The 25011-nt window shown below is 38.9% G+C and overlaps 2 protein-coding genes, 2 non-coding genes and 1 pseudogene across 12 annotated transcripts in view; 3 read left to right on the top strand and 2 right to left on the bottom strand.

Annotated features, from left to right (window-relative positions):
- Nucleotides 1–4636, top strand: part of DIS3L (DIS3 like exosome 3'-5' exoribonuclease) — a 35151-nt gene extending 30515 nt beyond the window's left edge. Inside the window, exons 13-17 of one of the 4 annotated variants that reach the window (XM_030875206.3) lie at nucleotides 819–973; nucleotides 1074–1252; nucleotides 2486–2631; nucleotides 3106–3220; nucleotides 3308–4636. In XM_030875206.3, the coding sequence (XP_030731066.2) occupies nucleotides 819–973; nucleotides 1074–1252; nucleotides 2486–2631; nucleotides 3106–3220; nucleotides 3308–3616 (904 nt within the window). In that variant the 3' untranslated portion in view covers nucleotides 3617–4636. Of the gene's footprint in view, nucleotides 1–818; nucleotides 974–1073; nucleotides 1253–2485; nucleotides 2632–3045; nucleotides 3221–3307 lie in introns of all 4 variants that reach the window. The other 3 variants (XM_030875205.3, XM_030875207.3, XM_030875208.3) reach the window with 3 other exon arrangements.
- TIPIN (TIMELESS interacting protein) lies at nucleotides 944–21462 on the bottom strand. 6 transcript variants are annotated; one of them, XM_060294105.2, is made up of 10 exons: nucleotides 21378–21462; nucleotides 19939–20077; nucleotides 19237–19374; nucleotides 16380–16520; nucleotides 16177–16255; nucleotides 15900–15975; nucleotides 13085–13207; nucleotides 12800–12863; nucleotides 8186–8392; nucleotides 946–5428 (listed from the first exon to the last, which is right to left on the bottom strand). In XM_060294105.2, the coding sequence occupies exons 3-10, from the start codon at nucleotides 19244–19246 to the stop codon at nucleotides 5238–5240; spliced, it is 891 nt and encodes a 296-aa protein (XP_060150088.1). In that variant the 5' UTR covers nucleotides 19247–19374; nucleotides 19939–20077; nucleotides 21378–21462; the 3' UTR covers nucleotides 946–5237. The 6 variants fall into 6 exon arrangements, with proteins under 6 accessions (XP_030731075.1, XP_060150088.1, XP_060150087.1 ...); XM_060294104.2 differs by lacking the exon at nucleotides 21378–21462 and adding an exon at nucleotides 21185–21371; XM_070044889.1 differs by lacking the exon at nucleotides 19237–19374 and having other exon boundaries at nucleotides 947–5428.
- On the top strand, nucleotides 6681–6785 carry LOC115862952 (U6 spliceosomal RNA). Its single transcript, XR_004043315.1, has one exon. It is a non-coding gene; the product is annotated as a U6 spliceosomal RNA (small nuclear RNA).
- On the bottom strand, nucleotides 11997–12132 carry LOC115862963 (small Cajal body-specific RNA 14). The gene has a single exon (XR_004043325.1). It is a non-coding gene; the product is annotated as a small Cajal body-specific RNA 14 (non-coding RNA).
- A 1612-nt stretch (nucleotides 21463–23074) lies between the features above and the next one.
- LOC132596752 (H/ACA ribonucleoprotein complex subunit 3 pseudogene) lies at nucleotides 23075–23326 on the top strand (annotated as a pseudogene).
- Nucleotides 23327–25011: the final 1685 nt, after the last annotated feature.

Raw genomic sequence — 25011 nt, 5'->3', positions numbered from 1 at the left:
AGAAAAAATCCATTCTTTGACCTGTACAGGATGTTTAAGGTTAAGGGTGTTAGGAATTTAATTCAGCAAGTACCTGGCCACCCACTATGTGCTGAGTATAACTTCATCTCATAAGTTCAGCACATTACTCTTCAGTACTTAAGAAACGTATTTGAGGGAATTCCCTGGTGGTCCAGTGGTTAGGACCTGGCGCTTTCACTGCCATGGCGGAGGTTCGATCCCAGGTCGGGGAACCAAGATCCTGCAAGCCACGCAGCATGGCACAAAAAAAAGAAATGTACTTGAATTCTGACACTCTTTGTTTAAACCTCAAAAGCAAACTAGTTTTCTTTTTTTTTGGCTGTGTTGGGTCTTCGTTGCTGCACGGGCTTTTCTCTGGTTGTGGCGAGCAGGGGCTACTCTTCGTTGCAGTGCGCAGGCTTCTCATTGCGGTGGCTTCTCTTGTGGAGCACGGGCTGCAGGCTTCAGTAGTTGTGGCACACGGGCTCAGTAGTTGTGGCCTGTGGACTCTAGAGCACAGGCTCAATATCTGTGGCACACAGGCTTAGTTGTTCCGTGGCATGTGGGATCCTCCCCAACCAGGGCTCGAACCCGTGTCTCCTGCATTGGCAGGCAGATTCTTAACCACTGCACCAGCAGGGAAGCCCCGCAAACTAGATTTCTATAGTTGAAAAAAGTTGCTTCTGAAATGTGTCCAAAATAAATTTAACTACTGGCAGATGAACGTATTCAGATGATGAGTGAAGGGTTCCCCTCAGAGTGTTGACTTGTAAATTATTGCTGGGGACTAAATAAAAGTTTTTACATTTTTTTGTCAGGTCCAATAAAGCACTGGCTGATTCTCTGGATAATGCAAATGATCCCAACGATCCCATTGTCAACTGGTTGCTTCGATCAATGGCTACACAAGCCATGTCTAACGCACTGTATTTCTCCACTGGATCATGTGCCGAGGAAGAGTTCCATCACTATGGTGAATGATAAAATTTTATTCTGTGTACCCATAACCTTGAGCAAGTTGTTTAAAAAGTATATCTTTTTGTTTATTTTGATTTTTTGGTTTATTTTTGAAGGTCTAGCATTAGATAAATATACTCACTTTACCTCTCCGATAAGAAGATACTCAGATATTATAGTACACCGACTGTTAATGGCAGCCATTTCAAAAGATAAGAAAATGGAAATTAAGGAAAATTTGTTCAGCAACAAAGATCTGGAGGAATTATGCAGACATATCAACAACAGAAACCGAGTAAGAGGGAATTTTTAATTCTCTTACCCATCATCTCTTTTGCTAACAGAAAAGCTTTATTGTATAGTGGAATGAAGTACCGTATATTCTAGCAAATTAAACTCTAGAATTATTCCAACCAACGAAATAAGATGAAAAATCATAAAGTTTGTTGAGTAGCTCTCAATACATTTACAAATGTTCTGAAGTGACTTAATGTGGATTTATGAGATTTACCACGGGTTAGATGTTTTTCCCAAAATGTAGAAATGTGAAAGATTATTATTATCTTACTACCCAAAGATAATAACAATTCTAGACAATTCTTTTTATTTATAAAATTATCCAATCATACCTGCTGTTTGTAATCTGCCTTTTTTCACTTAACATGTTAATGATAGCACACCATGTCAATATAGTTACATCATTATTTTAGAAACTGCTTTGTATTCTCTTTTATATTGTTGCTAGTGGCCATAATGTTGTACAGCTTAGAACTAGACCATTTGGTGATACATAAGATTGGAAGCTGCCTAAATGTTTAACATTATTTTCTGTATCCAGGGTTCTAGTTTGATACTGTGCAACATTATAGCCACTAGTCATGTTGGTTTAAATTAAAAATTCAGTTCCTCAGTCACACTAGCCACATTTCACGTGCCCAGCAGACATGTGTGGCTTGTGGCTACCTATGGGACAACACAGATACAGAACGTTTCCATCATTGTAGAAAGTTCTGTTAGGCAGCACTGTTCAGGCAATCTAGTTTACAACCATCCTTGTGTATACACTTTTACAGACTTCTCACATTTTGCCTGGATAAATTCCTGGTAATAATGAATTGCTGAGTCAAAGGGGCTGCACAAATAAAACTTTCATACCTATTACTAAATTGCCCTTCAGAATGGTAGTTCTAATTTGCACTTCTACCAGCAGGATTTTGGTAGGACAGACTTGAAAATAAAGGTAAGACATAGACCTGGATACTTTTCCTCTTCCTGTATGAACTATAGACGGTTTTTAAATAACAAGTTGTTTTCTTAAAAGAATTTTCTAAGACATTTTTGAGGGAATGATAAAGGTCCCTCAAATTTGACTTAATTCATAATAGAGAAGAATGTTTGTATTAATAGTTTTCTAGAACCTAGCCTTTTTTAAAAGTCATTGTTTCTGTGGGAATATGAATCCCATGTTTCTTCTGGGGATGTCAGGGAAGTCCATCATCATGCTTTGGGGTTGTGCTTCTTCTTACAGGCAGCACAGAATTCTCAGAAGCAGTCTACAGAGCTCTTCCAGTGCATGTATTTTAAAGACAAAGACCCAGAAACTGAGGAGCGTTGCATAGCTGATGGGGTTATTTATTCAATTAGGACAAACGGTGTGCTTGTGTTTATACCAAGGTATGTTATTTCTAACACAATAGTTATTAAGAAATCATGGTTAACCTTGAAGTATAGACATGGTATATAAATGGTACATTAGATGTAATTTATTAAAGCATTTATTTTAGCAACTGTTTTGTAGTTATCATATGTACATAATGTAATACATAATTCATTATGTAAGTAGAAATGGATATTAGAATCTAGTACATCTGTATCAGTCTTAGAGTTTTACTTTGTTATTTAGCAAAACATTTTGTTTCCATCTGCTCAGTGAAATAGATATTTGGAGGTAAATCAGATGAAAAGTTCTTTTTTTTTTTGGAAAAGTTGTTTTTAATCTGTAAGAAAAACTAGCATTCTAGATAAGTATACAAAATCTGCATACTAAGAATATATTATCTCTGGACTTTTATTCTGACAATGATTCAGGTTTGGGATTAAAGGTGCTGCTTATCTAAAAAATAAAGATGGTTTGGTGATCTCATGCAGCCCAGATGGCCATTCTGAATGGAAACCAGGATCCCTTCAACGATTTCAAAACAAAATCACCTCTACCACGACAGGAGGGGAATCTGTTACGTTCCATTTGTTTGACCACGTAACAGTAAGTCTGTATTTATGTTAAGTATTGCTTTCACTGCAAAGAACAAAGACTGTGATTTAGTAATATGCATTTTCTCCTCTATGACAGGTGAGAATATCTGTACAGGCCTCACGTTGCCATTCTGATACAATAAGGCTTGAAATAATAAGCAACAAACCATACATGATGCCAGATACAGAACTTTTTCAGCAGAGTTCCCTCTTGCTAAAGAGTGATTTAGTGAAAGAAGTAACTAGATCAATGGAGGAAGCTCAGCTTGCTCAAGAAGTCAAAGTAAATGTCATCGAGAAAGATTATCAAAAATATTGCCAGACAAAGGGAAGAAGCCTGTACACACTTCTAGAGGAAATAAGAGACCTGGCTCTCCTGGATGTTTCCAACAGTTATAGAATATGAAACTCTTCTTACTTCATTAAAAGACCTTTGTCTTATGTGAATGTTTTACCTTCTTTTAAACATTAAGATGTAATTTTCTGCATCACCCAATGTCACCCAATCCCTGAGTGGGATTGGGTAGATATTTCAGATATTTGTGAAATGTTTTCTTATCATTAATTTAAGTTGCATGAAATAAAGTACAGTTAGGTCACTAAGGAAAGTGGTTTTTCAGAGATAAGTAGATACTGAATCCTGGCTCTGCAAATCATGTTGCTGGTCTTGCTAATAAACCCAGAATTGACTTTTGGTTAGCTTGTCTCAAATCCATTCTTTTATAGTATTAATTTTTCCAGTAATTGCTACATTTGGGTCATAGGCCCCTCTGACATCTGCCAGATTAACTTTTCAGTCACCTTCAGACAATAAGCTCCGTCCTGTCCACGTATCCACTTTAAAACTCCCTATTTTGTATTTGACTCAGTCACCCCTGCTGTCCCCAGCACCAATTGGGGATAGGGCTTAGGGAGCCGGGTGGGGTGCACAGGGTAAGGTCTGTTCTCTCAAACCTCCATTCCCACCCTCTCCTTGGATGATGAGTTGCATTGGACTTGCCCTTGCTGGAGACTTGTTACTTAGCACCATCACTCTGCCAGTCTTCCCCCAAAAAAGCAACCTTCCCATGTCCTAGTTTGTAAAAACTAGCTTTGCCTTTCCCTCTCCCCCATGGGAATCTCCTGCCGAGAACCAGACCAACCTCTAAACTTGATTCTCAACGTGGTACTTTCTATCTGCAACTACCCTTCCACCAAGTTGATAAACTCAGGCAGGAAAAACTCCAGTTAGGTCCTCCCACCACGTGGTCCTAACACTTCAGCCTCACATTCACCATTCCCAAAGCTCTCATTTCCTAGATTTTCATTTCTATGTTATTGTACATGTTCTTCCCAATCCTTGGCATCTCCACCGAATCCTCCCTACGTGTTCTGTGTTCCCCATTATACTTTGCAAGTTTCTCTCCAACTAACTAGTCAGTAAGGTACCAAGGAGCATGTGAACTACCCCAGCACCTATGCAGGCCAGGCAATGCATCAGCTTTTCACGTGACCCTTTAAGTATTAAAGTGACTCCTCAAAAGACATGTAAACACATATAACAACTGTGAACATTTTACCAAAAGTGTAAAGTGTAGAACTAAATAGCAATGAGAAACTTTTATAAAGCCTCTAGGGATAGTTTGTGAGCTTATTATTTAAAAAAAAAAAAAAGAACATTAGCATTTATTACATATTTACATCTTAAAACACCACCCAATTTAGTAAAAACAGGGCATTCAATGGCACACTAGCAGTTGAAGCTACTTATTAACTACCAATCATTTTTACAAGGTCATACCCATATAAAAATAAACACTAAGGAGAATAAATAGACAACGAAAGTGGATAAGAAACAAGTATAGATAATACCAGATTTTAAACAGGAATCTATAAAAGTTTCACTATATAAGGATTTTCACTCAAAGTAGGCAAAATGCATAGTCATCTCAAATTTGGAAGATAGCAAGTTAATAGATTTTCTCATTTGAGGCCTATCCAACCTCAGTAACATTACAAGATGAAGCTTTAACTTACTATTATGTATTTTAAAAGGACTGGTCCAGTTGCATTTTCTCTATTTTTAATTCCTCCTCTTCATTTACAGTATTGGCAGCAGCATCATTATGTGGATTGTCTAGAAGGTCTTTGTTAAATCCACTTGATTCTTCCTCCTTTTGCTCCTCACCTGTACTACCCTCTTCAGGTGTCTGTGTACTGGGTGTGTTCATTAACAAGTCTGCAAGAGAAATCATTATTATTCATTACAAGCACCTGATCCAATCTTACCTAATACAAACTTCACGTGTTTAAATCAGTAGAGATGAAATCTATGATCACTTTAGTTAATGTTAATTATGATCTTTCTTCCAAATAAAGCCATTTTTATACATATATAAAATCCATTCAAAATGCAAGTCTTGAACTCAGACTTTTGAATCAGTCAAATGCAACTGTTCTCATTTAAAAAATCACAACTACTAGATAGAAGTTTTTAAAAATCAAATGTTCTTATGAGATGTATGTCAAAGTAATCTACAGTAAAGAACATTTAAGATACTCATTTCTAGTGAAAAATTTTAAAGTCATAAATATCTTTTGTTTAATTTTTATTTTTTTTGGCTGCGTTGGGTCTTTGTTGCTCTGCACGGGCTTTCTCTAGTTGCGGTGCGTGGGCTTCTCATTGCGGTGGTCTCTCTTGTTGCGGAGCACGGGCTCTAGGGCGCATGGGCTTCAGTAGATGTGGCACAAGAACTCAGTAGTTGTGGCTCATGGGCTCTAGAACACAGGCTCAGTGGTGTGGCGCACAGGCTTAGCTGCTCCATGGCATGTGGGATCTTCCTGGACCAGAGATTGAACCCATGTCTCCTGCACTGGCAGGCGGATTCTTATCCACTACACCACCAGGGAAATCCCTTAAAGTCATATATTATAAGTAGAAGATGAGCCTTAAAATGCTTATTGCCACGTAAACTTTGATAATGACAGCAAGGAAGAACTGTCATCAACAATAGTTGTATCTTCATTAAATTTTTCACAAGGTAGTACAAAACATCCATTTGTTAAGTTAAAAGTTAAATTCATCCTGGACTTCCCTGGTGGCACAGTGGTTAAGAATCCTCCTGCCAATATAGGAGACACAGGTTCGATCCCTGGTCCGGGAAGATCCCACATGGCGTGGAGCAACTAAGCCCATGCACCACAACTACTGAGCCTGTGCTCTAGAGACCACGAGCCTCAACTACAGAAGCCCGCGCTCTAGGGCCCACGTGCCGCAACTACTGAGCCCACGTGCTGCAACTACTGAAGCCCATGCACCTAGAGCCCATGCTCCGCAACAAGAGAAGCCACTGCAATGAGAAGCCTGTGCACTGCAATGAAGAGTAGCCCCTGCTTGCTCCAACTAGAGAAAGCCCACGTGCAGCAACAAAGACCCAATGCAGCCAAACATAAATAATTAAAAATTTTTTGAAACTTTAAAAAAAAAATTAGTGCTTGCTTCAGCAGCACATATACTAAAATTGGAATGATAGAGAAGATTAGCATGGCCACTGTGCAAGTATGACACACAAATTCGTGAAGCATTCCATATTTTTAAGAGTCATGTACCACAATGTACATTGCAGCACTATTTACAACAGCCAGGACATGGAAGCAACCTAAGTGTCCATCGACAGATGAATGGATAAAGAAGATGTGGCACATATATACAATGGAATATTACTCAGCCATAAAAAGAAATGAAATTGAGTTATTTGTAGTGAGGTGGATGGACCTAGAGTCTCATACAAAGTGAAGTAAGTCAGGAAGAGAAAAATACCGTACGCTAACACATTTATATAGAATCTAAAAAGAAAATGGTTCTGATGAACATAGGGACAGGACAGGAATAAAGATGCAGATGTAGAGAATAGACTTGAGGACATGGGGAGGTGGAAGGGTAAGCTGGGACGAAGTGAGAGAGTGGCATTGACATATATACACTATCAAATGTAAAACAGCTAGTGGGAAGCAGCCACGTAGCACAGGGAGATCAGCTCGGTGCTTTGTGACCACCCAGAGGGGTGGGATAGGGAGACACAAGAGGGAGGAGATACGGGAATATATGTATATGTTTAGCTGATTCACTGTGTTAAACACCAGAAACGAACACAACACTGTAAAGCGATTATACTCCAATAAAGATGTTAAAAAAAAATAATCATTCTAACTGGAAAAAAATCATATTAATACCACTGAATAAGTTTCACTTGAGAATTTCATTATTTTGGGTGAAACTTGTTTTACAACATATAATCTTCACTACTTACTGTAATTCCTATTTTCCCATTTCAAAAGGAAAAAACTGGATTGGAAATTGACAAAGATAAATGTGACTGTGCGTGCTTCATTCAAAACCAATTTGCAATTATTTTTAAATATAGTTTTAACAAAACTTGTCTAGTTTCCAAACCCACAGTCTGTTTAAAAAACAGCAAATTTTAAGGCAGTTTTAAAAGAGACAAGGGAATCAACAAGAAATCAAACATGACGGCTCACAACAGAAGTGAAACGCTGCAATAAAAAGCATTTTTGGACCTATTCATGTCACAGCAAATGGCTCTAAAGTCCTCAATGGGTACAAAGAATTTTATATGTTTAGGAAAGTACCACAGTAATGTTTTAATTATCATAAAGATAAAATTGTATGTCACATGTTTTAAGGAGTCAGGGAAGAATATGTTTTCGAAAGATCCAGAATCAATTTTAAATGATTAAAACAATTTTTTAAGAGACACTCAGCTACCCAGAAAACCATCCTGGACGCATATATTCTTTGAGGATTCCAGCTAGCTCTCAAGCCCACTCTCTCTCAAATATACATAAGCTTAATATACTATATCACATTTGTCTATTCCTAGAGGTATTTTATTTTGGGGAAGAGTAAAGAAGTTAAAATTTCTAACAGGCCCTTGATATATTAATGGTAGCACATAAAATCCAGCATAAAATTTACCATTTCCTAGGGACTGACTACTACTCAGTAGCTTTGCCTGTCTTCTTTCCAAGGCCAGTTGTTTATTTCTCTCAATTCTTTGTTGTTGTTCTTCTGTTAGGCTTCTACTCGACTCAGAAGCAAACTTTGCACTTTCAGATGAGTTTGTCAGAAAGGGATCTAACTCGGTAGCAGTTACATCATGGCCATTATTTTCCCCTACTTCATCTGCAGTAGAAAAGAAAAAATTAGTGCATCTGTAGTGTTAAATTAGTTAGAAAAAGAGCTTATGCAGCTATTAACTGAAAACCAGTTTAAAGCAACAAGGTGCCAGACCTGAAGAAACAATTTGTGAGGTATGAGAATGTTACAAATACATGCTTGATTCAAACAAGTAGAAGGAATATTTATTAATCACTTTAAAGAGGCATTTTAAGTCAAATGGAATACTAGTTTAAAAACATGCATGAACAGAAAGCAAAAGTTCTTAGTTGCTAAAAAAAGAACTTAAAGAATCCAAAGTATATCCTTATTGTGTTTTTCTTTTAATTTATTTATTTATTTTTGGCTGCGCTGGGTCTTTGTTGCTGTGTGCAGGCTTTTTCTCTAGTTGTGGCGAGTGGGGGCTACTCTTCCTTGCGGTGTGCGGGTTTCTCACTGCGGTGGTTTCTCTTTTGTGGAGCACAGGCTCTAGGTGCGCAGGCTTCAGTAGTTGTGGCTTGCAGGCTCTAGAGCACAAGCTCAGTAGTTGTGGAGCACGGGCTTAGTTGCTCCGCAGCATGTGGGATCTTCCCGGACCAGGGCTCGAACCCGTGTCCCTTGCATTGGCAGGCGGATTCTTAACCACTGCGCCACCAGGGAAGCCCTATCCTTGTTTTATATTAAAAACATTTTAGTAGCTTGCCATATTGTCTGTATGATACACAGTAATGATTTTATATAGGCTATTTTTTGTGTACAGTAAAACTGAGACACAAAGTGAAAAAGGGGAAGAAATTTAGATCTGTGGACATATTTCCAAGTTAACTTTTTAAAAAATTCAGTGCTCTCTACATGATTAGTCTTAATAAATTCTTAAAGCTCTGTACACCAGTTATCTCAAAGTAGGATGTTCCTAAAATGATCCACAGGGTATGAAAAGTAAATACTAGATCTTCCATTTATATTTCATTTAAGAATTATGAAAAATTAAGTTTTACTAACTTATATTTAAAAGAACTGGCAGTGACAAACTATCACTTATCCATATGACAGCTAATCATCTGGTCTGTAAGCTACCTTCAAGACAGCAAGCTCATACTGCGGAAGGGTGGAATTGGGTCCTCACTCATTTTTTAATTTCAGCATACTATGATATATAGCTAATTCTGACTACCCAGTTAAGCAACCTGACATACTATCTATTTTAACCAAAACAACCCTAACAAAATGCACAAGTGGTAGCTTTAAAAGATTTCTGCAAAATAACAAAACACCTGTAGGTAGAAGATAACAGAAGTACAAGCAAGAACTAAGAAGATGGCAAAGCTGACACTTCACCTTCTCTCTGTATCATTCACATTATGGTGTTAAAAAAATAATAAATAACCTCATCAGATCTGACAAGTAGGTAAAAAAAAACTTCATTATCACCAAGACCACCATTGGAAATGAGTTTACAATTACTCTCCTTGTCCTATGCACATATTGTACAGTGAGGTATTAGCTAATGCCAGTAAAAACCATCACAACTAGCAAAATATTTAAAACATAAATACAAACCAGTGAGGTTTAAAAATCATGTATTTAATCCAGCATTTTACAATCTAAGCCCCTTTTGAGGTTTCTTCCTTAATAGTGAAAGACAGAAAGCCATACACTTTTCCTTCCTGATATGGAAAAAAATGTGTCAAGAAACTAAAATACATTCCTTTGTCAGGAAATATTGATGGAGTACATTTAGAAAACATTGCTGGAAAAGTTAAGAAACAAGTATTAGAACCAATTATGCAATATACAGGATTTCTAATATGCTTCACCTTATAGGGCTTATAGGATTCTGAATTAATAGTAATGAAATACATAAAAAACTATTCAATACTTTTCTGTGAGCCATGAAAGGAAAGATCTCTTCAACAGTAAATGACCTCTTTAGTACAAACAATATCTTAACAGAAAATCCATGTGAATATAACCACTTTTGACTAGGATAAAGGTGGCATTAAAAAAAATTAGAACCACACATGAAATTCATTCACTGCCACATTCATAGGCAAGCTATTGTGGCAAAGAAGCTAAAGCCAAGAATAGTCAATGTGCTACAGGATGCCATCACTCTGGTACATATAAACTAACAGATAAACAAACTACATAATAACTAAAGGGAAATAAGAGCTATTTAAAAAAAGCATAGTGAAATCAGGAATGGGGCTGGGGGTCCAATTTTAACAGTGTGGTAGGGGAGACTTCACTGAACTGACATTTGAAAACAGTTTGACGCGGGTGAGAGAGTTAGCCATGCAGATTTAGGGGCAGGAGGGAGGGCAAAGGACAGTGTTCAAGGCAGAGTGCAAAAGCCTTAAGATAGAAATATGCCTGGAAGGCTCAAGGAACAGCTAGGATGCAAGTGTGGCTGAAGCAACGGAATAGTAAAGATACCGTCAGGGAGGCAAGAGGAATGGGATAAGGACACAAAAACAAGATTCTATAGGGCCAAGTAGGACAATATAAAGACTGTGGCTTTTACTTTGATTGAAATAAGGAGCCACTACAGGGCTCTGAGCAGAGGAATGACATGACAACACGTGCTAAAAATATAAAAACTGACTAATTTTAAGTAAAACGATTGAAAAGGGGCAGATGAAAATTTGCTAGTAAACTTCAACAAAAGTCCTTGCACTGGTGAATGAGACTGAAAGATGAATACCAAGATTTACTAAGTGCAGTTAATGATGCTCTACTTCCATTTGGGTTTACGCATCTTACAAAGGTTAAAACCAAGATTTGGGAGAAAAAACTGAATCTACAACCAAACCACTTCAAACCACTGATCAAAAAGTATTAGCCCAAAATTTTTGGTAAAAATTATTCAGTAGAATATTCAATCATATTGTTCTTACTTTAAAACTGCAATGTTAAGGTCAAAAATGTACATTATATATCATATCAGTACAGCAGTACATGTATTAGAAAAATAAAATGTTCAAAACATTTTTACTGTTGTAGTGCCTCACGCAAGTCTGGATACTATTCTCTTAGGATACAAAGAAAACAGATTCAACAACAAACAAGGCTCTCTGATACAGGCCTCCTCTATGTACCCTATACCGCAACTTGCCTGTAATTCCATGAATGGTGCCATGTTCATTTATGCCTCTGCATAAGTGGCTGCCTCTATCCAAAATCACCTCTGCCTAACTTCTACTGCTTATCATTTAAAGTACTTGTGATACCTCCTCTGTGAAGCTTTCCCCTCTCCTACCAAGCTTTCCCTTCCCCTAGGTAAAAGTAACTGTGTTCTCCTTTGCCCCGTACACTATCCCCTGTTCATCTCCAATTTAAAAAAAATATCAATTAAAAAACAAACAAACAAACAAACAAAAGTTCGATAAATAAGCTAACTGACCCAGTAGTATATGCTGTGGGATTTAGACTCTAATAACTAATTCCTTTCCATCTATCAAATCCCATGCCATCAATTCGTACCATACCTTACCAAATAATTAAATCTTGGATTATTTAAATCACAATCCTTCACACTTTCAAAAGCAGTTTATAAATAATTTTGGGGGATTCTATATGGAGCCTGTATTTTCTGCTACATCTATTAAATTTTTTAAAAACAAAAAACAAACATGTATGGAGCCATCGCACAGAAAATCTGATAACTATACAGACTCTGTCGGCAGGAACCATATGTTTTGATGTGTGTGACTGCCTATGGTTGCATTGTACAACTAACAAATGCAATCAATACCAGGAACAGTCACATAGGTCTAACTAAAGTCCTACATACAAGATCTGTACTCTTGTGTGAGATGTGACCTATTTCATCATCAAATTGTTCTGCCTAATTCCTCAGAGCCACTTTTTTTTTTTTTTTTTTTGCGGTACGCAGGCCTCTCACTGTTGTGGCCTCTCCCGCTGCGGAGCACAGGCTCCGGATGCACAGGCTCAGCGTCCATGGCTCACAGGCCCAGCCGCTCCGCGGCATGTGGGATCTTCCCAGACCAGGGCACGAACCTGCGTCCCCTGCATGGGCAGGCGGACTCTCCACCACTGCGCCACCAGGGAAGCCCCAGAGCCACTTTTTTATAATGGTGGACATGTATATGAACACTGTATCTTGTCATATATTTTTATTAGCAAGCACTACAAAGGATCAATGGGCCATCATCATGAGTTCTCAAAAGCTCATGTTCTGTGGCTAAATATATTTTACAACATCTCTTAATGGCATACCACCATGTCTTTAAGAAACAAATATCATGTACAACATTCTAGACATACCAAGGCATCTTAACTCACTCCTATTTACTGTACTTTAATTATATACTCAAAATAGACTAAGAACCCAGTCCTGTAACACTGCCTACCCCAACTAGATCCATTTCTAAAAGCAAAATTATTATAAAGTAGATAAACCTATATTCTTACCATTATTGCTAACAAAATCTTCATGTAAAATAGGGAGATCAAGTCGAATTCGTTTTAAACAGGTCTGAAAATAAAAAACATTTTTACATTTTCACTTAGATTTGGGGGAAAACGGTCATTGATTTTACTATTAGTTTCAAAAAAAGTTGTTCAAATAGCTACTATTAGTTCCTTCTCTCTACTAAGACTGAAAATGAAGACCCCCAAAGAGCTACTTAGCCTCACTAATCTATCCTTATACAATTTAGCATTGTGAATGATATTCATAATGATCTCAACACCTACCTGAACTTCCTTTTTATTTCCCAGATATTCAACTCTGTCAATAAAATCTTCAAATTGCAGTTTAGGGAATAGCCTATGCGCCCAGTGCTCCATGTGTCTGATTAGTGTCTTCAAGTCCTCAGCCTGGAACATAAAAATAAAAATGCTAAATAGAAGACTCATTCTCACAACTGACCTTGTCAGCAGATTTTAGAACTGAATAATAGTAACAAAGTCACGTGTCCTTTTATATTTATAAGGTTAATAAACTTTTAAAAGAAACTTTAAGAAGAAAAATATTTATCAAGGGCTTAGAGCAGGTGTCCCCAACCCCCGGCCATGGACCGGTCCACGGTGGGTAAGGAACTGGGCCACACAGCAGGAGGTGAGCAATGGGCGAGCAAGAGAGCGAAGCTTCATCTGCCGCTCCCCATCCCCCACACCCCTCACCACCCCTCGTCCCCCGGGAAAAACTGTCTTCCACGAAACCAGTCCCTGGTGCCAAAAAGGTTGGGGACTGCTGGCTTAGAGGACTGCAGTCTAATAGCACTGGATAGATTTTTAAAAATCAGAGGAAAACAGAAACCCAGTATGAAAACTTAATAAAAGTTAAAAGATAATCACATGTGTCTTTTCAGACCTATAAATACTTGAAAATAAACTTCAATAAAATATGGCAAGATATCTTTTTGAAATAACTATACAAACTGACAGGTCTCTAAACAATATACAGAAAGCACTGAGAATCAGCTCTGTGAAAATATATTCAGAAATCCCAAGGGCAAAGTACCAAAGACTAGCAAGAACAGTGTAAACATTCTCAGATCACAATACCTCTCTATATTTGAAATTTCAATTTAACATTAAAAAAATTTTTTAATGAAAATGAAAAACAAAGTTTAATAAACTAGAGTCATAAATGAAAAAAGTTTCAAATTCCTGATTTTACTGTACAATATTTTTTTATTTTCTTATAGTATTTTAAAATAGGAGACTGGTTAAAAGCTCTGGATCAGACTGCATAGATTCAAATCTAAATTCTACCACTTAATAGCTGTGTGACTTTGAACAAATCACTTTACCTCTGTGTGCCTTTTTCTTCATGAATAAAACGAGAACATACATACCTCATTGGGTTGTTAGGAGGATTAAGTAATACAAGTAAAGTGTCTGACACAAAGCAAGTCCTCAAATGTTGGCAATTATTGTTTGTGGTGGTATGTGATCTTGTCTAAGAAGCTAATGGTTAAAATAATCAACGCTACCAATAACTCAATATGTAATGCTGAGAACATAATGTCATTTCATTCTCATTCTGATAAAAATAAAAGTTCTGTCAAAAGTTCAATCATCGGGCTTCCCTGGTAGCGCAGTGGATAAGAATCTGCCTGCCAACGCAGGGGATACGGGTTCGATCCCTGGTCCAGGAAGATCCCACATGCCGTGGAGCAACTAAGCCCGTGTGCCACAACTACTGAGCCTGCACTCTAGAGCCTGTGAGCCACAACTACTGAAGCCCACACGCCTAGAGCCCGTGTTCCGCAACAAGAGAAGACACTGCAATGAGAAGCCCACGCACCGTAACAAAGAGTTAGCCCCTGCTCGCCGCAACTAGAGAAAGCTCGCGTGCAGCAATGAAGACCCAATACAGTCAAAAATAATAAAATAAAAATTTTTTTAAATTAAAAAAAAAGTTCAATCACCTATGACCATTTTCCAGTTGTTGGGGTAGCTGATCAGCCACCTCACAATATCACATTACACCCAAGGGACAGAGAAGAGAAATACCTAAATACAGTGTGAAGTCCCAAGTCATACATGGAGAAAAAAGCATCGAGGATTCAACTTTGTTAGAAAATAGTAGAATTTTCAAAGGCAAAGTACAGAAGACTAGACAAACTCAGAGCCCAACCTCACCCAGTGAAGGAACACAAAATATTTATCCTTTGTATAAGTTTAAAGTACTTATTATGAAAATGATGAAGAGGTCATAAATTCAAAGCATCAATTCATCACTACTACCTGAAAATTTCAATAAGAGCAATGAATTAACCGAGCTGGGCATGGTTTTAAAGTATCTTGATTTATGTTTAGTTTTGTGGCAAAATAGGACACAGACTTATATTCTCCCTTCCTGTCCACCGAAACTAAGCAAGTGTACTACAATTTTCAGCCTCCCAGGTTTGAAATCTTGGGATTAATTTTTACTTTTGTACCTCCCAATCACCTCCAAGTATTATATATTGTTCATCCCTCTACTATTACCCTATCCAGGCTATTTCACCTCATTCTGCTGGTAGTGAAATAGCCTCTGAATTGCTATCTGCCTCCAGCTGCTTCCCTCTTTCCAACTATCCTGAATACCACACCAAGATCATGCTCATGCTGTGTTAATGTTACTCTAGCTGGGCCGTGAAATGGAAAGTCGAGGCTCTGCCCTTAACCACTCGCAGTGGAGGCTTAAAACTCTAAAACTCTGCTTCCTTCACTAGATAACGGGACCAACACCTACCCCAGAGATTGATAATGAAAGAATATAATTGAAAATACTTCATAAACTGCAAAGCTCTACAAAGATATCATCTGCAAAAAATTGTATCTACACGCTACACAATTCAAAGAGAATTTTTAAATGTACGTTTGTGCAGAGATTTACAGTTCCTAAATGTCTTCAAATAGTGTCCTTTCTACTACATCATAGTTTCTAAAGAGATATGATGATGAATGATGGTATCTGTGAAACATTCTAAGATTCCTAAGAACATGATAATGGGCCCACAGTCTTATTGATATTTTAAAAAACAAAGGTCTAAAATAAAAATCAGACACTTCTTACCTCATGACCTTTACCTTTGAATTTTGCCTTATCAAACACATGCCTTAATGCTGGAAGCCCTCTCTCTGAAATTAATCTGTGAATAGAAATATGTTTTAAATTTCAAGTTTTCTAAAGCCATCAAGGCCAAACCAAGACCATAAGAAGAAAAAAATATTAACTACTGAACTGAGAAAAATGTCTGATCTCCAAATCATCCCAACCAAAAGCCTGTAACATAAAAGGGAAAAAATGATGGAAAGAAAAGTATAAATATTTAAGGAAATAGTAAATGTACCTCTCAGCATTCAGCTTGGGTATATTCCTTTTAACTGTTCTCTTTGGAGGTACAGGAACAGGTGCTCCTCTCCCTAACTCTGGTGAAATATACCAAGATTTAATATTACTTAAGTAATTTAAGCCTCATTTATAAAATGTATCATTTCTAAGCTGTTAGATGGATAGCTGAACATGGACACCACTTTGGAACCCTATACAGACCTTCTTCAGGTTCAGCTCCTTCACCATCTTCTCTCTCTGGAGAGGCTGGAGGTGGGAATGGAGGAAAAGTTTCATCTTCTGTCTGCTCATAATCTGGTAGGTCAATCAAGCCATTCTCCTGTGGTTCTAGCATCTTTTCCTCTAGGGGGGAAAAAGAGTAAACATGTTTATGCATCCAAGTAGTCTTATTACACAGTTAAGTTCCACTTGCAGCAAAATGCATGTGTTTCAGTCAGTTAAACCATATTTCAAACTCACACATCATGAACTGAAGTGAAGAAGATAAGTTATGGAAAAAAGAACAAAGTTAGAAATTAGAACTGAGTTCTAATGTAGACCCTACCACTAAATAACAATATGATTTTGAGCAAATAATTTTACCTCAACTGTTGAGTTTCCCCATCATAAAATGATGATTTTAACTTTTCAGAGGGTTTCAAACTGTGGTCCAAAGGGGTGTGAAATAGGCAGGGTACAATACTTCACCCCCACTTCAACCAGAGAAGCTTTTTAAAAATACTGTTGGGAATTCCCTGGTAGTCCAGTGGTTAGGGCTCTGTGTTCTCACTGCTGAGGGCCCGGGGTTCAATCCCTGCTCCAGGAACTAATATGCCATAAGCTGTGCAGGAGGATCGAAAAAGGAAAAATAAAAATACTGTTTACATATTGGTTTTCTAGTAAGGTTTCCTTTGAAGAAATGGAAATAATCCTTAAGTTGGTAACTTGAAAGAATGTTTTTCAGTACCATCTTACTTGACCTCTCAGAAACATCTGACACTTCTGATCAGTTCCTTTTTCTGGAAAAGTGTTTTTGTTGACTCCTGAAACACAGTACTCAACTGGCTTTCCTCCCTTCCTGGACACTCCTCCTGGATCGTCTTTGCATATTCATATTCCTCTAACCTGGTCAGTTAGTATCCAAGACTTCATCCTAGGCCCTCTTCACTCAGTTATGCACATGGTTTTAATTTATAGATGACCCATTAATTTTTTATCTCCACCTGAGCATCAAATCCGAGCTCTAAATCCCTACTTCTCATTTTACAGCTCTAAAATTTCTCAAAGGCACCTATAACTCATCATGTATAAAACCAACCTTCTAAATTTTCCCAATTCAATGAATGACACCTATCCAGCTATATATCAGAAACCTGCAAGTCATCCTTAACACTTCATTCCCCCATCCTGAATACCCTGTCCATTTTACTTCCAGATTAACCCTTGAGTCCGTCCATTTCTATTTCCACAACCACTTCCTAACACTTCTTGTTTGGATTACACCATTACTCCTATCCATTTTGCCCTTTCAATCCATTCTCCATATTACAGCTAAACTGAACCTTTGGAAATGTCAAGCTGATCACATTACTGCTAGGCTTAAATACTTCAATGGCTTCCTACTGCTCTTAGGATAATGATAAAACTCCAAGGCCCTGCAGGGTTTAGCACTTTCCTACTTCTCCAGACTTACTTCACACCATTCTCCATGCTTTTTCTTTCTATCCCTCAGGCCACTAGACCTTTACAAAAGCTGTTTCCTATCTTGAAGGCTCTTCCCTGACTCCTAATCTCTTTCAGATCTCAACCGTCACCTCAGAAAAGTCTCCCCCAATTTTCCTAAATTAAATCCTCTTATGACAAGCATTCAAAATGTCAAGTACAAGTTTTGTAGCACTCACCCAGTTCCAATATTAGGTTCTATTTGTGTGACTATTTGATTAATGTCGGTCTCCCATCACAGACTGTAGCTCTAAAAGGGCAATGACAAGGTGGGTCTCTGTGCTCCTCTACTGTATCCCCAGAAGTGATATACAGCCAGTGCTCAAGAAATAGCTGTTGACCTTGGTCCTCCCAACTCGAACTAGCAGAAAACCTGAGCAGTTCTGCAGCCCCAAAGGAGGGCACACCTCCTAACGCCTACTTCAAATGTGGCCAAGAGGGAAATGCACAGGGAAGGGGCTCCTGGAGGGCAAGGCTGGGACCCTGGAGGAGGGGGACAAGGGGGTGGCCCCGGAGAGAACTGAGGTGGCCAATTGAGCTTTCTCATTTCACGTAGCCCAGGAATCCTCGCTATGCAAATCCATGTGTTTCCTGAACTCAGATGGTGAGAATTATTTTTAGTGAGTTCAGGTCATGGGTAGTGTAATGCATTACCCAAATCTATCAGATTCCTGAGTCTGGGATAACATGAGAGTTCATGAAGGAAAGATATCTCAAAAAATTATCTGAATCTGTTCAGTTCCTGAGTTTATGGATAGTGAGAGTTCTGATGGCAATGATACTTGTAATTCCTGTCTAGCAGGATTTAATAACTGCAGTGGGCCACTAAAAAAAGAAAGAAAGAATTTGGGTTTTTTTTTAATATTTATTTATTTATTTGGCTGTGCCGGGTCTTAGTTGCAGCACTCGGGATCTTCGTTGCGTCATATGGGGTCTTTACTTGTGGCATGCGGGATCTTTGGTTTCAGCATGCAAACTCTTCATTGCCATATGTGGGATCTAGTTCCCTGACCAGGGATCGAACCTGGGCCCCCTACATTGGGAGCGCAGAGTCTTAGACACTGGACCACCATGAACTCCCTGAAATAATTGTTGAATGGAGGAATGAAGAATTCCAAAGCTTCCCCAAAACTGTAAAACTACTGGAGCTAGAGGATCTCCAAAGTCTCTCCAATTCTAAACTTCCAAGACCACAAGTACATAAAAAAAAACAAAGTATCAACCATAGGTTTTCAAAATTGGAAAGGCAGTTAAAGGTCATATTGAAGTTCCTTCGGTTAAGTAAAAATGAAAAACACATTTTTCATTTTCACCAAGAAATTTTTTGAACAACGTATTCACCATTTTGTTCCACTACCTTCTGCCATTTTTCAGGTAACTTCATAATTCCATCTTCCCAAAACTTTTTATCCTTCTGAGCAAAGAACTGCTCCAGGTGCCTTTTACAGTCTTCCAGGGAATTGAAATTTTTTCCATTAAGAGAATTTTGTAAAGACTGAAATAAATGGAAATCCGAAGGTTCAATGTCCAGTGAATATGGTGGATGAATCAGAACTTCCTAGCCAAGCTGTAACAGTTTTTGCCTGGTCATCAAAGAAACATGCAGTCTTGTGGTATCCTGATGGAAGATTATGCATTTTCCACTAATTCTGGACTCTTTTTGTCAAGTGCTGCTTTCAGTTGGTCTAATTGGGAGCAGTACTTGTTGGAATTAATCTTTGGTTTTCCGGAAGGAGCTCATAATGGAGGACTCCCTTCCAATCCCACCATATACACAACATCACCTTCTTTGCATGAAGACCAGCCTTTGGTGTGGTTGGTGGTAGTTCATTTCCCTTTCCCCACGATCTCCTCCATTCCACATTATCGTACAGTACCCACTTTTCATTGCCCATCACAATTTGTTTTAAAAACGGAACATTTTCTTTACGTTTAAGTAGAGAATCGCATGCGGAAATATGGTCAAGAAGGTTTTTCGCTTAACTTATGTGGAACCCAAACATCAAAGTGATTCACATAACCAAGCTGGTGCAAATGATTTTCAACGTCACTGGTCTACCTGACCGTGGAGCATCATCCAGCGAGAAATCTCCAGCACGAAACTTCACAAACCACTTTTGACACGTTCGATCGGTCACAGCACCTTCTCCATACGCTGCACAAATCCTTTTTTATGTTTCAGTGGCATTTTTACCTTTCTTGAAATAACAAAGCATAATTATGCCAAAAGTGTTGCTTTTTGTCTTCCATCTTCAATATCAAAATGGCTACACAAAAATTCACCAATTTTGATAAGTTTTTCTTTAAATGCACATTGATATTTCATTGTTTCAAATGAAGTTAAAGACAACTAAGAAGCACTACTAGAGCCATCTTGCAGAAAAAACGAACTTTTGGGCCTCATTCCATCAATAGTTAAGCCTTCTGGGAAGAAATGGGGCTCACACCTTTAAAGCCAACAGGAAGCTATGAATGAGATAACAGGGCACAAACTATATTAAGTGTAACGATGCAATGCAAGGAACCAGTCAAGCCTGGGGTAGGACTTGTCAGGAAACTTGTAGTGAATAAGGTAACTAACTCTGTCTCGGGCTTCCCTGGTGGCGCAGTGGTTGAGAGTCCGCCTGCCGATGCAGGGGACACGGGTTCGTGTCCCGGTCCGGGAGGATCCCACATGCCGCAGAGCAGCTGGGCTCGTGAGCCTTGGCCGCTGAGCCTGCGCGTCCGGAGCCTGTGCTCCGCAACGGGAGAGGCCACAGCAGTGAGAGGCCCGCGTACCGCAAAAAAAGATAGCTCTGTCTTTAACTTCTTGACAATGGTTGCCTAGTCTCTTTTTAGACATTGATTAAGGTCTCTTCACTTCCTCCTCTAGTCCTCAGACTCGCAGAAGAGTGAAGGTAACAAAAAAATTTAATATCCAAATTCGTTCCCAGACCCTTAGGTGTCCAATGCCCAACTTTTTCTAAGTCACCAAAACAGAAGTCCCTGTCGTTAGGAAGTCCTACCAAACTGACTCAATGACCTCCTTGCTACCCAGCCCTAAAACCACAAAACTTCCCATCCCATCCCTCTTCTCCGACCTCCCTTCATCCTCACTCCCCTGTCTGTCCTCTCACTTCAACCACATTCATTCATTCATTCAACATTCACAGGACGCCTCCAGTGTTTAGAAGCCCCGGTACAGAAACTGGAGATATAACGATGTATCTGACACACGTTCCCTTACACTAAAAGGCCTGGTTTAGAGAGAGACAGACCCGAAACGTAAATAAGATGTAAAAGCGCCGGCCCTGGTCCCCACCGACCTCCTCTCCGCACAGGTCGCAGCCGGTCAGGCCCCCTTCCTCTCCAGTCCCGATCAGCCCAGGTCCGTCTCAGTCATGTCCTCCTGCTTTCTCACTCCCTCCTTGCGACTTCCCGGCAACCCCGCTCCCCAGCCTGACTCCCTCGGCCGGCTCTCCCCTCGGGAACCTCACAGTCCCGCCAGCCCGCTCTCACCTCAAGCCGACTGCTGTAGGCACAGCACAGGGATCCGCGCAGCCGGGAAACGGTGTATCTCGCGAGACTGTCGCGAGAAGAGTCCTTGGCTTTTGGCGCCAAAAGCCTGGGCGGTGCCTACCGGACCCACCTCCCCCAGGTCCCGCCCACCCACGTCCATCCCCACCTTTCCGGCGTCCGACCCATCCCGCACTGCTTTCCCTACCGCTTCCGCCCTCACGAATTCTTCCGAGGAGTTTAGTCACCTTGTCCGTGTGATGTTCGTGTTCGTTATGCTCTATGCACTTCAGACTTTGGAAGTAGATCTCAGGTTTTTAGAAAACTGGGTTGTGGATGGAATATAAAGGATGGAGGCAAACAGAATTTGATGAGAAACTACCGATTCTTCAGAGTTACTAACAAAATTCCTTGAGCATAAGTGTTCTATTAATTGAATAATGAGCCGAGAAAAGAGGCAGTAAAGAGTGTTAGGATTGTGGGCACAAAGAAGAATGTCAAAAATGTGTTACCTTTAATTTTTTTTTATGTGAGTCCAAATATATTCGTGCAATATATATTTGCTTGGACACACATGCACACAAAATAAATATATAAGTAAGTGGAGATGGGAACTGGACATACGGGACAGGGTGGGATGGGGACTTAACACCATACTTTTTTGGAACATATAAATGTGTTAACTATTCAGAAAACTAAAAAAAGTTACCTTTAGCACCTATAGCATCAAGATTTGACAGACCAAGAAGATGAGTAGTGTTTGCTACTTTCTTTCTCTACTTTTCTGTAGCTTGAAATATTTCATTAAAATTATAGAATAAATATGTGAAAAGAATAAGAGAAAGTAAATTGCAAGCTCTATCTAAAATTATGTATGCAAATATGTATATGTACCACATTTTCCTTAATTTTATGGTTTTATTTCTATAAATGCAAGATAAAAAATATTAAGCAATTTACAAAATTAACATTAATTTAAATGGGAAATATGTTAACTTCAAGAGTCCGGGTAACTGAGGCAAGAGGCATTCTTCTAATTATCCAGATAACAGTCTATATTCTCCACTTTATGTCTAATAAAATAAATATAAAAGCACTTTGAGGGAATTCCCTGGCAGTCCAGTGGTTAAGACTCAGTGCGTCCACTGCAGGAGGCATGGGGTTGATCCCTGGTGGGGGAACTAAGATCCCACAATCTGCCTGGCCAAAAAAAGAAAAAAAAAAGCACTTTGAGAAATTAAGAAGTTATATGCCACCCCGCCCCCCAAAAATGCCCAGAGCTGAAGCTCTGAGGGTTTGAATCTCAGTTTCATCATTTACTACTTGTTGACATTTGTGCTTCAGTTCCTTATTATTAATAATAGTATCTACTTCATAGGGTTATGAGGAGGATTAAATGATAGTACTTAATAAATGTTACCTATTATTATCCATATAATTTGTAAATTGTTTGACCCTTTTAGAAAATGTAAAGGCTTTGGTAATTGATCGTAAGTCTGTGTGAATATAACTACCACAGTTGTAAGGCACTGGCATATTAATGTCTAAGACTGTCCTCTTTTTCATATGTGAGGAATACTAGAAATATATTTTCCTTAACAATTGCACCAGAAATATAAAAAATAACTTTCTCATAGACCATGTCATTAAAACTTTTAGAACTGTTTGATGTTTTTAAAAGTGAATAGTGTTGAAAACACATGAGGCTGTCAGTTAGAGGAGCTACAGATGGAATTGGAACCTCTGGCTTCAGTGTGGTCGGGTTTCTCCAGTATTGCCTCAACGAGCTGGGAGACCGGGTCTATATGCTGAAGAAGCTTGACCCTATGGGACAACAGACCTGCTCGGCCCATCCTGTTCGGTTCTCCCCGGATAAATATTCTAGACACCAAATCACCATCAAGAGACACTTCAAGGTGCTCATGACCCAGAAACCGTGCCCCATCCTCTGACATGAAAATTTCATGTCTCTTCTGCCTGCTAGCCTTCGAGAGACTTTCTGAAACCAAGCTCTCCAATCCGTGAGCCTTGAAGCCTTCCTACGACCCTTGCTCTTTGGAATTCAGTCTCATCATTGCCTTTGATCATGCTTGTTGTGAGGCAATGATGGTAGCATCCCCTTTAAAGGGAAAATGTTTGAATCTTTTCATACTTCGAATCACTCCCAGGTTATTAAAATGATTTGAAAGAGCTAAAAAAAAAAACAGTGAATAGTGTTAAAGGAAAAATAGACTATCAAAGAACAAGGATTGAGTATAGAGTGTAAAAGTTTTTCTGGAAAGCTGGAAACCCAGTCCAGAAGTGAAGTTTGAAAGAAGAAAAATGGGGTAAATCTTTTAAAACTAAAAGACCATGAACTATTTCTAAACCACATTTGAAAAGCAAAGTCTCTGTGTCTTATCTATTGGCTGGTGTTATTTGGGCTTATCACTTAGGTAAGTACTGGACTGGCTGGTGGTAGTGATTTGCTATGTACTTGAGGACTCCATCTCAAGACTGTGGCATCAACTTGCCCCTGCCTTGTACATAACATGCCCAGGTTGGGATCGTATCACCCAGTTGGGTCTGCATCAGCATTAGTAATCAAGGTGACGAGCCCAGGGATTTTTTTTTTTTTTAACAAGCAAATATTTTGGTGTGTCTTTATTTTTATTTTTTTAACATCTTTATTGGAGTATAATTGCTTTACAATGTTGTGTTAGTTTCTGCTATATAACAAAGTGAATCAGCTATATGTATACATATATTCCCATATCCTCTCCCTTTTGCTCCCTCTATCTCCCTCCCTCCCACCCTCCCTATCCCACCCCTGTAGGTGGTCACAAAGCATGGAGCTGATCTCCCTATGCTATTCGGCTGCTTCCCACTAGCTATCTAATTTACATTTGATAGTGTATATATGTCAACGCAACTCTCTCACTTCGTCCCATCTTACACTTCCCCCTCTCCATGTCCTCAAGTCCATTCTTTACATGTGTCTTTATTCCTGTCCTGCCCCTATGTTCATCAGAACCATTTTTTTTTTTAGATTCCAATATTTGTTTTTCTCTTTCTGACTTACTTCACTCTGTATGACAGACTCTAGGTCCATCCACCTCACTACAGATAACTCAATTTCGCTTTTTTATGGCTGGGTAATATTCCATTGTATACATGTGCCACATCTTCTTTATCCATTCATCTGTCAATGTACACTTAGGTTGCTTCCATGTCCTGAGCCCAGGGATTATTAATTAGGATCTGGTCAGCTACAAATAACAGAAAAACTAAAACTAAATACACTAAAATAACAATAAACAAGGTAGAAAGTTTGTCTCTCACGTACAAGAAGTTTGGAGGTAGTAAGTTCATAGTTGGTATGGTGCTCCATGGTGTTAGGAAACTGGTGTCCTGTTTTCTTGCTTTACCACGTGAGCATTCCATTCTCAAGTTCACCTTATTTTCTGAGATGGCTTCTAGAGCTCCAACTGCATTCCAGTCAGCAGGAAGGAGGAAAGAGAGAAGGGCATGACTCAACATTTTAAGAATGTTTCCCAGAAGATGCATACGACAATTCTGGTTACATCCAGAATGTAATCTCATGGCCACACACAGCTGCAAAAGAGGCTGGGAATATAGTCTTTATTCTTGGTGGTCA

The sequence above is a fragment of the Globicephala melas genome, chromosome 2, assembly GCF_963455315.2.
Source record: "Globicephala melas chromosome 2, mGloMel1.2, whole genome shotgun sequence".
Lineage (NCBI taxonomy): Eukaryota > Metazoa > Chordata > Mammalia > Artiodactyla > Delphinidae > Globicephala > Globicephala melas.
This window is presented reverse-complemented; position numbering and strand designations above follow the sequence as displayed.

Coding starts and splice junctions, on each gene's coding strand:
- TIPIN (XM_060294105.2), bottom strand. Junction 8,393..12,799: donor AGATTTTGTTAGCAATAATG/GTAAGAATATAG, acceptor TTTCTACTGCAG/ATGAAGTAGGGGAAAATAAT. Junction 5,429..8,185: donor TAGTCAGTCCCTAGGAAATG/GTAAATTTTATG, acceptor TTTCTCTTGCAG/ACTTGTTAATGAACACACCC.